Source organism: Enoplosus armatus, chromosome 16 (assembly GCF_043641665.1).
Source record: "Enoplosus armatus isolate fEnoArm2 chromosome 16, fEnoArm2.hap1, whole genome shotgun sequence".
Classification (NCBI taxonomy): domain Eukaryota; kingdom Metazoa; phylum Chordata; class Actinopteri; order Centrarchiformes; family Enoplosidae; genus Enoplosus; species Enoplosus armatus.
The window spans coordinates 12,709,713-12,723,912 of record NC_092195.1 but is presented as its reverse complement, the minus strand read 5'-3'; the positions used below and the strand labels follow the sequence as shown (position 1 = coordinate 12,723,912).

Below are 14,200 nucleotides of genomic sequence, written 5' to 3'. Positions count from 1 at the left end.
ACATGTCAATGGTAAAAAAAACAACTATTATTTTCAGGTGTTTGTGCCTGTTATTTTTCTTTCTCTCTCTTTATATGTGTATTTTCAGAATAGACTACAATGTGTTCCACAAAGACCTGAGGAAACCTAATTTTTTGACCGTACATATTGTTTAATCCCATGCATAAAATAACCCTAGGAAGGCACAGCTCGTGGCTGATATTGATAGAAAGTCAAATGAAGGATGTATAGCAGATTGACACTGTGTAATTACACGGTGCGATGCTCTACAAACCAGTCTATTTAAAACCACTGTGGACTGTGGAGCAGCATGTTCAGCAAGATGGATGTATTTTATTAGAACTGATTGGAGCTGCAGATCAAGCATCTCTTGATTGTATATTTTTAGTTTGATAGCTTCATTGAAGAAAATATTTGAGCTTGTTTACAAATATACAATACAGTCAGTGGCTTTTTCAAACAAAGTACACATCAGACCTGCCTACCTGACAGACGTAAGTGCGCATTAGGGTACTTGTGTGTGTCTGTTTGCGTGTTGTTGTCTTATTAACCAGTGTGTATCTGTCCTCTCCTAGCTGTCTCATGCGGGGCACCCAAGGCTCCTATAAACGGCGGCGTTTTAACAGCTGACTACTCTGTCGGAACAAGAGTTTCCTATTTTTGTAACGACGGGTACAGACTGTCCAGCAAAGAACTGACGTCAGCCATCTGTCAGCCTGATGGAACATGGAGCAACCACAATAAGATACCACGATGTTCTGGTTAGTAACACGTAGATATCGATGGAATATCAACAATATAAATACCATTAAAAACAATATACAATATATTTTCTATGTTTTTACAATATTATAAAAAATCCGATAGTGTTACTAATTTGGACATACTTAATAGTAAAGCAACAAATACAAACACTGAATGTAAATATCAAACTCTTGAGATTTTCATTGCGTCAGTTACAAAAAACTGAATACTTGTTCAAGCAATGAAAATTAAATAATCATCTCTCACTGAGTAAGATGAATATACTAGTTTGTAAGCAACTTATAATTACCGTTATGAGTGGCAGCCATGTTTGGTTAGGACATTGTTAGTTAAATCAAGTCATTATTATGCATCTGTGAGCTATTTTACCCCACTCTCAGCCAGCTAATTACTATCTGACACAATTTTAAAGTGGTAATTGTGTGTCTTTTAAATGTAAGCAAATTTCATGTGGCTTTATTTTCTCTTCATATTCTGCAGTGGTGGTATGTCCCAGCATCGGATCATTTTCTTTAGAGCACGGCCGCTGGAGGATTGTCAACGGCTCACACTACGAATATAGAACTCGCATTGTGTTCACCTGTGATCCGGGATACTATAGATTAGGTCCCGCCCACATCCAGTGCTTACCCAATGGCGTGTGGAGCTGGAGAAATGATAGACCACACTGTCAGGGTGAGTAACAAAGACATATGATGACCACTGCAACTAAAAAACTCGAGATTCGCATGAATCTTCTTATTTAACTATATAAGCTTATTCGCTTTTTGGCGTAGCATTTATGAAGCCCAAAATGTCAAATTATTCCTTTAAAGGCAAACCAAGTGGCCTTAGCATATTTTACGTATTTGTTAATATTTTAAGTCTGCAAGTTTGTGAGCCATGACAACAAGAAATGACTGACATCAGGCAGCCTTGATAGTACCGTTGGCATTTATATCATGAACAGTTGTGAGTAGGTAGCAGGGGGGTAACACAAATGACAGTGCCTGGCTTGTGCACAAAAAATACTTGCTGTTCTTTAAGGATTCGTGTGTGAATGTAATGTTAATTTAATTTTGGTTTATTTAAACTAATTGTATTAAATCTAATGATCACTGAGTTACTGTACAAGGAATACATTTTTCTTCCAATCCATGCTCTAACCTGAAAGAGTTGCCTTGACATTTTTGTCATCTCTTGTTTTTCTTCTGGGGATTCCATGACATTTCGAATCGATGTTATTTTTCTTTAAAGAATTCTGTGACATTTGAAAATGTACTGTTATTTTCTTCACCAGTCACTTCGAAGTGTAGGAAAAAAAAACAATATTGGCACCAAAGTTGTGTGATGAACAGCTCCCCAGCGTTGGTAGCATTCCTCACTGAAACCAATGAGCTCTACCAGCTACTCAAATTAACTTGGTGCTAAATTGTTGCACAACTGCTTTTAAATTGCTTGTGTCGGCCTGTGTGTTTCAGTTATATCCTGCGGTGAGCTGCCATCTCCACCCAATGGGAAGAAGATTGGTACTCAGACATCATTTGGTGCTACAGCCATCTTTACCTGTGATGCCGGCTTCATGCTGGTCGGGTCAGCTGTCCGAGAGTGCCTGTCATCTGGGCTTTGGAGTGGAACAGAAACACGATGTTTAGGTATATAACTACTAGAACTACTAATGTATTCAAACACACAGTTTATATTACAGTATATTTAGACACTGTATGTAATTTTCTGACTTAAATTTAAGGCTTAGGACATGTACTGCAAGTATACACACACACACACACACACACACACACACACACACACACACACACTGAAACATCGACCATTAGAAAGGGAGTTTGAAGGATGTCATTTTTCAAGTCAATCTAATGAGGCCAGGTATCAAAGGTACGTATTGTGTGTGCCCTACATGTCTCGTCCGGCTGCACAGCTGTTTCCATCTGACCTTGTCCACCCCACAAGCAAGACTATCACGAGCATGCTTCTGCTGTGCATTCAGTTTGAATGTTCTTTTTTTTATATATAAGCCAGGAAAAAAAACCCAACTACTTTCTTCTGTCAGTGTGCCAGCCAGAGGTAACAGATGTTATGACATGGTGCTGTCACTTCTTCATGAAGCCTCAGTAGAAACAGCGCTTCCCAGAATACTTCACAGGCTGAGGGGGATATGAGATGCAATTTATAAAGGAAAAGTTCAATGAAACTTAACCTAGACTGATGAGGAGGCATCATTCTGTCAAAAAATAAATAAACTGAGCCCTAAAAAGTGCTATAAACAGCATTTTCATTCAGTAACTTTTCTTATTATCCTTCAAAACAAAACTTTGCTTTACTGTACTTGTTTTGCTTATTTAAAATGATTTGTGATTGTAGAAGGACCATTTTATGGTCGATCTTTAAACATAGCAATGTTTTTATATTATGTATTTATATTTATATTATGTGTCCCTGCACTGCCTGCTCAAACAAGCCAAAGCACATTTCTAAGTATTTTACTTAAGTATTTATTATTTTTATATTCTATTGATGTTTCATTGAAAGGTCTTTTAAAAACAGTCTGTTGAAACTGTGTGATAACTTTCTGAAAATAAGTTGACTTTTGCGTACGTTCTAACTCATTTCCTTTCTTCAACTAACTTTCTGCAACACATTCAAGAAAGTTAAGTGACTCACTTGAGTTTTGCCCTTCAACTAATAATCAATACCTCAACAACAATGTGAAATGACAGAGGTGATGTCAGGCAACCTTCTCGTTCTCCACCATTTCCTTGGCTGTCTTTGAAATTGCTGACATCAGGGACATGGCGCAGGTTTTATCTACTGTAAAGAATGAAATCAATACTCAATCCAAACTCTATGAGAACAGAGGATACGCATTTCCTCTCTACTTGCTTGTTAAAATATCTTGCACTGCGCATCAATCAGACCTCTGGGAGCTGATGTGATCCAGGAGTAAAAAGGCCCAAAAATCCTGTTTGGTTACCAGGTAAAGTCTGATTGTTTCACAGAGACATTTTCATTTTAAATTTAGATGTTTTTGAAAGTATTGCAAAGAACAGTGACACAGCTGTGAAAATGTTGTAGGGGAAAAACTGACCATCTGAGCCTTCACCGTAAAATGAAAGGTGGTGCAATTTATGACAGAGCTACTGATATTTTGTGAAGATGGAGTGTTTGTTGTGTTCCCACTTTGATGTTTCATTGTGCGTGTTTGTTCGGAGTCACGTGGTTCATACACCAAATAAACCAGGTTTCAAGCTGCAATTTCCATGCTTTTATACGCTTGTAAAAGGTTTTAGCAGATGTTTAACATTTCAATGTCCCACACAGAGAAAACAAACTATCTCCTAAGCCAAGGAAATGTTCAGTCATCAGGGTTTATTGAAAACTTCCAGGCCTGATTCAAATGTTAATGTTTTGCTGATATTGTTTTTGTATCCCTGAGACACATTTCTGAGTTCTAGGACAGTGTTACCCATCGTCTGAGTCTGTCTGTTTGTGTCTTTCAGCTGGTCACTGTGGAATCCCAGAAGGCATTGTGAATGGCCAGGTGATAGGGGAGAACTTTGGTTACCGTGATACCGTCGTGTACCAGTGTCTGCCTGGCTTTCGACTAATAGGCTCATCGGTTCGAATCTGTCTCCAAGACAACCAGTGGTCTGGACAGCTGCCCGTCTGTATATGTAAGGAAAACACACAAGCACACATTCACCTCTGACTAAAGATTCACCTTAACTAACAAATCAACACAAACCCTCCAATACACATATCTGTCTCCTAGACACCTTGTGGTATCGACAGCTGCCTGTCTTTTCAACAACATACAAACACTCACATACTGTTCACATCCTCATACAGACTGCATAAGCCTTACCCAAACCCTGTGTTAACACATACTCAGCTATGCACACTAACTCACAATAACTAGCTCTGAAAACACATCTCTTTAAATGTTGTGTTTGCTGATCTGCTTTTTCAGTAGAATGAAAGGTTTATTATGCAGAAGGATGGTCAAATAGAGAGAGTGTGGGTTTGTGACACAAAGTACAAAATCTTTTATCTTCATGTTTATAATGAAAACATGCAGGGAAAGAATTACCTGCAATCGAAACAGGTCTTTGAGTTTTGCATGTAGAAGATAAATAGAAATTGTTCTCAAGTGTTTGAGGTCAAAGTGTGTCTTGCGGAAGCTTGAATGACATGGTATGTTTTGACACCTTCCACTTTTTGCTAGATAGCAAATAGATAAATTGAAGTCATTTCAGATAGAGGCAATTTGAGTATGAGGTTTTCATAAAGTCTTCATTAGAATTTTGGATATTTTATTGGCCTGTGGAGTTGAAGGATCAATGTAATACATCTTACAAATTGCTTAGGCATACTAATGAAAAATACCTTATGTTTGACAAATTAAGATCTACTATGTGATACAATATTTGTAAGGTTTGGCATTGGAGGCAACAAGTCCAGATTGAGCAAAGTAAATCAGCCAAAAGTGGAAAATGGTCTTGGAAACTGTAAAAACAGTCTTCAAATACACCAGTAAAACTACTCAAAGTAGCAAGTGCACTTTTAGAGTTTGAAGTTTAACATGGTTTTCATTGATAATGAAGGAGAAGGTCAAATAGACGTTTACTTACTGCCTTGAAATTTGAACAGAAACAGTTTACAGTTTACATTCATTGACAAAAAGAATTCCTTTTCAGCAGGATGAGGTGTGACGACAGCATGTGACATTGTGTTGCAGAATACAAGTTTGAAAAACTAATGAACAAGATAAAAAATAATAATAATACATTTGTTGCAGCAGAACCAGAACCGTCTTTTTTTCCCCATTTTTTTCTTCTTCCTAGGCACCTACATTACCCACAATGCAACCTGACCTCCGACATTTTAGTTGGAGATTAGGGTGTGTTATTCTAGTAATAGTTAATGTAGCCTCAAGCTGCTAGCCTCAAGCAGAGATGATGAGCAGGCTACAGAGGTCTGGTTAGCTCACTTCTCTCTAACTCCACATACTCAGATTTGTTTCATTTTCAGACCCAATTGACATTCTCTTGAACTCTATCCAATTTTTTTTCACATAAGTAGTACAACTCCCCAAGACCTGAAAACAGAGTGTTAGCTTTAAATGCCTGACAAGGGCCATTGGCAAAAAAGTTTACATTCATGTGCTCCTTTTAAATTATACATATATTTTGAGGGGGGAATTGATATAATCAGAAAAAATGTACCTTTAAATATTCAGTAACAGCAGTGTAGCTAACTGTAACACTGTTTATGAGCACAGCACCAAGGTCTCCACCAAGGGAGTTTGTCTTGTAGAGCTGATAAACCTCAGTCAAATTTCATTCAAGGGTGGAGAGTCCAAATTAAAAAAGGGAAATCAAATCATTTAGACTAAACCTTTTGTTCAAGAATTATTCCATATTGAGTAAAGCCAGCATAAGGTTTGTATTTTGAGAAATATCCCTCTCTCTTGATGTATTCACCCAATCGTCCTGAGGTTCTGCAGATTCACACCAGCAATATTATATGAAGGGCCAGAGGACCCAACTGCCAGTATGGTCTGGATGAGATAAATAGCTGGGCTCGAGAATAAAGTAGAAGGCTTTGACGTGTCCAGGCTACTGTGAAAATCTTCTAAAATTGGTCACTTGCTGTGAGCATCCTGAATGTTTTTAAACAGCAACTGGGCACAGTTAGGTGGCGATGATGAGTGCCATCTCAAGCCAATTACAGACGCATTTTCCCAAAAGAGACAGCCTGTTTGTTCACTAAATTAGAACCATGTTTAAAAGACAGAGGGGGTGACGTACTGTCTACATTTCTGGAGTAGAAGGGGCATGAAAGGGAGTTTATTTCCTCCATGAAATTGTTTTTAACTTTGACCCTTAAAACAAAAAGAAATGCTCAATAGGGACTTTACATGTTTTTGTGTGTGTATGTGTGTTTGGGTATAGCATGCATCTGTGTCTCTGTGGTTAGGATAGTGTGTGCATCCTTCTGTGTATCTGGTGTTTCTGTGCTATGCTGATTTTATTGAGGTTATTCATGCAGGAGTTATTGAGGGAAATCATTTTACAGCCAAATTATACTGTAATTATGGAGATGAGAGGCTCTTGTTTAGAGACACAAACACAGAATGATGATGAGACGATGTGTGTGTGTGTAGCTGCAGGGCATGCTGACGGTGTCAGATAAATTTGTATCTTAGGCAAGCAAACAAACTTCTGATTCTCCCTGATCAAGTGAAAAAAAAGACCTTGGCTTCTTCCCTTTCTCTCCTGTCTTCTCTTGTCTTGATCATCTCTGCTCTACTCTCCTCACCTCAGTTATTCTTTTCTTGTCTTTTCTTGTCTTCTCCTCCTCTCGTGCCGTCTTTTCTGCTCTATTCTTTGATTTTCTCCTCTTCACTTTTCCACCCACCTCGCCTGTGTCTGTTAATATGGTCAAACTCCTCTCCTCTCCTCCCTTTAAAGCAATACAGGGTGAGAGTTTGAGAGGCAGATGAGAGGGGCTGGCAGTAACTGTAAACTGTCTGTTTACACAAACATCAAATTACTGGCGTCAGCACAATGAAGACAAGGGACACACACAAACTTCTAAGTAGCCTCAGTGAATGAAGTTAACAGGCTGAATAATTGTAATGCAGGACACTCGGCGCTAACACCAAAGATGGCGAGACCTAATATTTCCAAAATAATGACCCTAAATTGGGACAGCTAAGTCTTCTCAGTCATCTGACATTCTCATAAATATGTATGAAATACTGGAGGAAAGGCTCCATATTTGTGCTTCTTGTGGTTTAGAGAACTGCATGGCCTCGGATTTTCATGTCTGCTTTAGATCATATCTTTTTGTGGCTTTCATATCAAGGGGCAATCTTACTGAATTGGATTTTTGTAATGTAATGAGAAGTTGAGGCAATGGATTATGAAAAGCCAAAACGTTTACAAAATAGAGTTGCATATAAATCACATCAGTGGTCAGCTACAACTATGTGGCATTGCCTGCAGAAATACTGTAGCACTGCTGGATAGGACATTCACTGCAGACGCAGAAAGAACTAAATTATAGCCATGTCACAAATGACATTTACAAATAACAGTAACATGTCAATTATATATGATATATTGAGGAAAGACGTCACTGTTAAAGAAATATCCACATAAAAAAGAACTTGTAAGTCCAGCACTGATCAGTCAAATTTACTAATTTTCAAGTGTGCACTGAGAAACTCAGTAATTCTGCTGACACTGACATTGTTTTTTGGGCTATATATAATATATATATATTTTTTTTATTGTCAACAAACCCCAAGAAAACTCAAAACCAACAATAAATCGATCCTGCTAGCAAATGTTGCCAGTTTAGACAAAGCCAGATGTAGCTTATTCTTTTGTGCCATAGACCTCTATTGTTGTCCAAAACAAATGTTAAAAATGCATCAGTGAGTCACACCGTTGCACTGGGTGACATCTTTCTTACCATGAACATTGGCACGGTAATTTATTTTGACTCAGACCCAAAAACTATCCTGCTGACCATCCTGGTGCCATATAGAGCATCAAATATGTTGTAGTCTGCATCTGAAAATGCCCCATCTACTCCTGTTAGCGTAACATAATAAAAGTTACACTGTCCAGTTGTTTTAGGAAATTACTTAGCTAGTTTAAAAACTTTCACTATATGTTTGTGACCCATTTTCAAAGATTTGCTTCTTCAATACAAACAGATGTGCTATAGAAGTCAGACTGCATTAAGAGACGGAAATGCCCTGTTCACGAATACAAGCACGTCATTTACATACTAAGCTGTGGTTGGACAGTTCCCGTCTCCTGTTGCTACAGCACCAGCACACGACTAAGTAGTTCATTTCCCGAGCAATGCATCGTGTTCAAGTTCCTTGGCTGTTGAGCTAACAGCTCAGCTGCTAACAGCTGTGCTTCAGTTTCATGAGAGAATCAAAACAGGGGTGATTGGCACATCACAGGAAATTTGCATAAAGTTGAACCTTTTCTCAGCTTCTCCATGTTGAACCGCTGGGAGACTTTTGAATCTTGAAATGCAGCAGTGGAGCCAAGCTGTTATTTGGAGGTTACATTCACAATGAATGGCAGCCTGTCACACCTTGAGTGATTGATTCTGTATGTGTGAACGGGGGGTAACACATTTGCTAGCCTTATCCTTTAAGGCGTGCTAATTTGTTATGAGCGATCTCAAGTAGATTTATAATAAATGTAATAAGAAATCTGTATGCAGGTACATGATTCACACTGTCTTCCCTACAGCGATCAGCTGTGGCCATCCAGGAAGTCCCATATATGGTCGCACGGTGGGAAATGGCTTCAACCTCAACGATGTGGTCAGCTTTGTTTGTAATCGGGGTTATGAAATGGAGGGGCCCGCACGCGCTCAGTGTCAGGCCAACCGGCAGTGGAGCCACCCGCCCCCAACATGTAAAGGTGGGGAGAAAAGTTAAGTGTATTCACCCCTAACCTTATTTATCCCTAACCTTTAATACCACCTCAACTTTTATCTTTATTTCTCCTTACTGCCTTTCCCTATAGCCACCATCCTTATTCACCCCTACCCTTTTCATTTCACCTCAATTCTACCTCTAAATTTAATCAACATTTCTGCCATCATAACCCTTAAACTAATTTTTACCTAGACAGGAAAGATGAATTTCTTTTTAAAATGTCGCTTATTAATTTAATGAAGTTTTGAGGTAGATTTAATTCTCATACATCCCTCTAATTCTCTCCTGGCTCCAGCCTTGTGAACGGAAACTTTTTGTTTTCAGTGACACATAAATCTGAAGCACTGATTGTTCTCTAACAGTCAGGGTAGCTTTGCTCACATGAGTTTGTACTCAAGCTGTCGCCGTTCTGCTCAGTTTACAGAGTGAAGTGCCAAATGTAAAATTAAAATGCAATGTAACGATACCAAGCTCTTACACTGCATGGCTGCTGGATCCAGGACAGACAAACCTGCCTTCATCATAGCATCGCATAACATCAGCCATATCTACCCTTTTAAACACCAGCCCTAATCAGTTCTCCCCTCTTCACCTCAACCTCCTTATTATGCCCCATATTATTTTACAGAGCTGTAATCCCAGTGCAAAACACTGGAAGGAAGGAAGAGAGGGGAGAGAAATGACCCTCTCTGGTTCATGCCAAATAACACATGCTTTTTTTTATCTCTCTCTTCCTGTGCATTTGTGTGTGTCCGTCTCTGTGTCTCTCTGTGTATAGTGGTCAATTGTTCTGATCCAGGTATCCCAGCCAACTCCATCCGACAGAGTAAAATAGAGCACGGGAACTTTACCTTTGGCACAGTGGTTTTCTATGACTGTAACCCAGGGTATTACCTGTTTGGATCACCTGTACTGACCTGCCAACCTACTGGACAGTGGGACAAACCTCTACCTGAATGTATAGGTTAGTTTGATCCTTGTCTTTCTATCTTTATAACCTGACAGTGAATGGGACAGATGATAGTGGACTTGATTTTTGCTACACCTAAACTGTCAAGCTTTCCATTCTCGAGAAGAACATAAGCAATTTACGGTTTTACAAAATTCAATTTTCTGAAAAAAAAAAATTCTGAATATGTGCCTCTAGTTCTTGACAGTGGCCACTGCAGCTCTTCTTGCAAAGCTGTGTTGACTCAAAACGAGCTGTCTATCCTTCCGTCATCTCTCTGCCCCCCCCCCCCCCCCCCCCCATCTCTGGGTCTCTAGTTGTAGACTGTGGTCATCCTGGCTCTCCTCCTAACGGTGTGCTGAGTGGAGATAAGTTTACATTTGGTTCAACGGCTCGATACTCCTGTCTGGGTGGAAGACAGCTGAAAGGAGAATCATCCAGGACTTGTCAGCTCAACGGGATGTGGAGTGCCCCCATGCCCTTCTGCTCAGGTAACCATTTTAACCTCTATTGAATATACAGACTTTTAAGTCCACCCTATCAGAAAGAGAGATAGATAGATAGGAGTCGCATATAAAAGGCGAGACATCTAAAACATGTAGAATCAACAGAGTGTGGAGCACTTCATGCCTTTACGTCCTGCAGGCGCGTTTTCTTGACCCTTTTGCACTCAGCTAAAGGGATAATGGGAGGGATGGATGGACAGATAGAGGGTAGGGTTGCCGTTTGAAAAGAGAATATATCAGTATCTGTCTGTTAAAGGGGCTATGGAGCATAACCTCTCCCTACACCCACATACACCTCAGACCTGCACCCTTCACCATCTGTATTTCTGTTCTAATTTCAACTATTTGTAAACCTCTTTTAGGTGTTATTTCAGAAAGTTTGAGGCTTTCATCTTGTAATGACTCTCACAAATTAGTGTTTTTTTAACATATCCCTCCTATATGTGAGGCATACTGTGAGCTGAAGGATAAGAATAAAGATGAACAGACGAAGCAATGACTGTATGTTCTATAAATATTTACACATTTAAATACTACTTCAATTTATGTATACGTATGCTGTGCATTCTCTTTTCTTTAGCTGTATTGTCTTTCGGTGGTGAGTGGATTTTAAGGCAGATGCACCACCGTCATCGTTCTGCAAACTGCTTTACACAAGCATATTTCCTCCCTGCTGGATTTACTGTAAATTCATATCTCACCACTTATTGAACAAGATTGTCTCTCCAGACAGAAACCCTCCTTACCTTCTATAATGTATAAACAAACCAAAGTTATATAGTTCTCAGTTGGCTGGCTGGGGGCATGATTATGGCTCTCCAAACTGAGAGGCTCCCAGCTGCCGCTTATATAACAAACTGAGTGAAAACACATTCCGGACGAGTTGACTAAGAATACATTGTTATTTACAGCAATTGCCCGGGGGAGACGCAGGGTGAGAGAGGGTAATAGTTTAAGAAACAGTGATTCATGGTTTTTACCTGGCAGGTCTGTACCAGAGCCCTGCAGAGAGAAGAGCTCAACCCATGGTGGAAGTATCTAGGTCCAATGTAATGTTGGTTATGTTACCACATTTACATTTCAGGGGTGCATAATATATTCAATTTAACCAAGCAGGTACAGCAGTGGCTAGACGACTGACCCGAAGCCTCAAACCAAATTCCTCCTTCATGTTTGCTTTATTTGGAATTATTTGGACATATTTGTTTGAGCCCATTGTACTGCCAGACTTGGACTCGAGTTCAAGAGAATTAGAATTTGGGATTTGACTTGTACTAGGATGCTGTGAGCCTTGACCTACTTGAGACAAGACTCACCAAAAACTTGAGATTCAAAAGCAAAAACATTAAAATATATATTTTTTTCCAGGTAAAATTCTGTTAAACACATAAACAATAAACAAGACGGTTACAAGCAGGCCTCGCATAGCCATGTGACCTTTTAAGGTGCTGGTCGGTGGATTCTGTTGCCTTTGGACAGAATCAGACTAGCTGTTTCCCCCTGCTTCCAGTCTTAATGCTAAGCTGTAGCTGTGGCTTCACATATAAAGGAGAGTGGTAAGCAAATAAGTGTAGTTCCCAAAATATCAAATTCCTCCTTTAATCTTTGGTTACTGCAGGGACTACATCGCGTCAAACAGTTTCATTTGTCCACCCACTCTTTCCCACTCGACCACCTACAGTAAGTCCCTGGATCAGACCAGCGAGAATGTTATAGCCTTGTAGTTTTTCTCGCCCTGCTTTATGAGAACCTCTGCAAACCTGAGCAAAGGAGCTTCAGCTCAGTAACCCGTGAATTTAGCCAAGCCAGAGTACAGCCAAAATCTTTCTATTGGTTAGATGCTCGTGTGTTGGTGAGTGTGTGTGTGTGTATGTATGTGTGTGTGTGACCGATTAGTGGTTGTTCCAAAGTCACCTGAGGGAAACGACAGAGATTAGTTTTTACAACGCTCTGTCCCACAGAAATGTACACACATACGTGCACACACACACACACACACACACACACACACACACACCCCAGTGACATCAGGTAGATTGCTTGTTCTCCCTGTTGGGACCAGATACACCTGAGGCTACATGGTGACTTTGTAGCTGTGTATGTATGTATGTGTGTTAGCGTCCCAGGGGAGTTGTGTAGATGGTAGTGTAGTGTCTCTGCAGGTGTATGTGTGTGTGCCCTGACTGGTTTGTGATCTGTTCCCAATATTCAGACAGAAAAATCATTCATCTTGTTATAGACCATTTCCGAGCTTTTAAAGACAAATCACAATGACACGATGCAGAAAAGGCTTATTTATTTACATCTGAGAAACACAGTCTGAAATCCTGAGGCATTACAAAAGATGTTATGTCATTATATGTTGTGTCTGTGAAATGTGTAAGCGCAAATTTAGCAGCAAGCCTCTAGATATTTGCAGTATAGTACAAACAAAGCTGATGTGAAATTAGGTTATTTGTCAAAAACATTGCAGACACATTTGGGAAATTCTTACTAGTAGTAGTTTTTCCCACCACCTAATCGCACATTCTTCTGTTGCACACCTTGAATTAATGGTCAATAAAGGATGTGAGTAAATTTATAATTACAGTAAAAATGGTAAAATATTAATTCTGTGCTCTGTTAGCTATCCAAAACTTGCATTTATCAGGTTTTGACATTAATTATATGCACACAGAAGCCAAAGCAAATTTTAGACCATTAACAAAATGTTTGGGTAATGATGTATTCGTCCATGCCTGTGCATGTGGGTAGCAATGTGTGTGTTTGGGTGTGAAATTGTGTGTGTGTTCCCAGTAGCGTGCTCTGTCTGTCAGGCAGAATATGCTGACCAGGCAGCTCTACAAGGGCACAGTGAGGAGCACACACACGCACAGCCAGCCACCTACCCATCAGCACGTAAACATACACTCTTAAGGCAAACGTATGCCCCTTGTCACCAACATGTGTGTTCAGTCCACTACTATTCGTCAGCAGCCATTTCATACTTGAGTACCCTGAGAATGTGATTTATATTAAAAATGGATGAAAATATTCACCTCACACTGCTTAGTTCACTTCACAATGTTGTCTCAATAACTTATTTATACAAGTGATAAATTACAATTATTGTTAAGGTCATTTTTTTTGCTTTGTTTCCCTCTTTCTCCCTCCTCTCTTCTCTATTTGGATTTTTAATTTGATCAATTAAGTCATTTTAAGGTTTGAAGTAAGTCTTTGTTGAGGATGCAGCTGGTTTGTGGTGATTTAAGTATTCTAGTTTTGAAGTCGGGGACCTAACGCTGTCCCCTTGTTTCTCTCTCTGCAGGCGACACAGCTGGCTCCTGTGGCGATCCTGGCATTCCCTCCCATGGTTCGAGGGAACAAACAGATTTCAGGATCCGTTCCAAGGTTCACTTCAGCTGCTCGGAGGGCTATGATCTGATTGGTTCTGCAGAGAGAATGTGCTTTCCTAATGGGACCTGGTCCGGCACACAGCCCTTCTGTAAACGTAGGAAGATACTTAAT

The 14,200-nt window shown here is 39.7% G+C and overlaps 1 protein-coding gene across 1 annotated transcript in view; it reads left to right on the top strand.

Annotated features, from left to right (window-relative positions):
- The window catches only part of LOC139298973 (CUB and sushi domain-containing protein 3-like), a 310,941-nt gene that overhangs the window by 282,144 nt on the left and 14,597 nt on the right, over positions 1–14,200 (top strand). Inside the window, 8 exon segments of the mRNA XM_070921804.1 lie at positions 576–761; positions 1,246–1,440; positions 2,226–2,399; positions 4,263–4,436; positions 9,048–9,221; positions 10,017–10,202; positions 10,505–10,678; positions 14,001–14,183. Coding sequence (XP_070777905.1) covers positions 576–761; positions 1,246–1,440; positions 2,226–2,399; positions 4,263–4,436; positions 9,048–9,221; positions 10,017–10,202; positions 10,505–10,678; positions 14,001–14,183 — 1,446 coding nt within the window.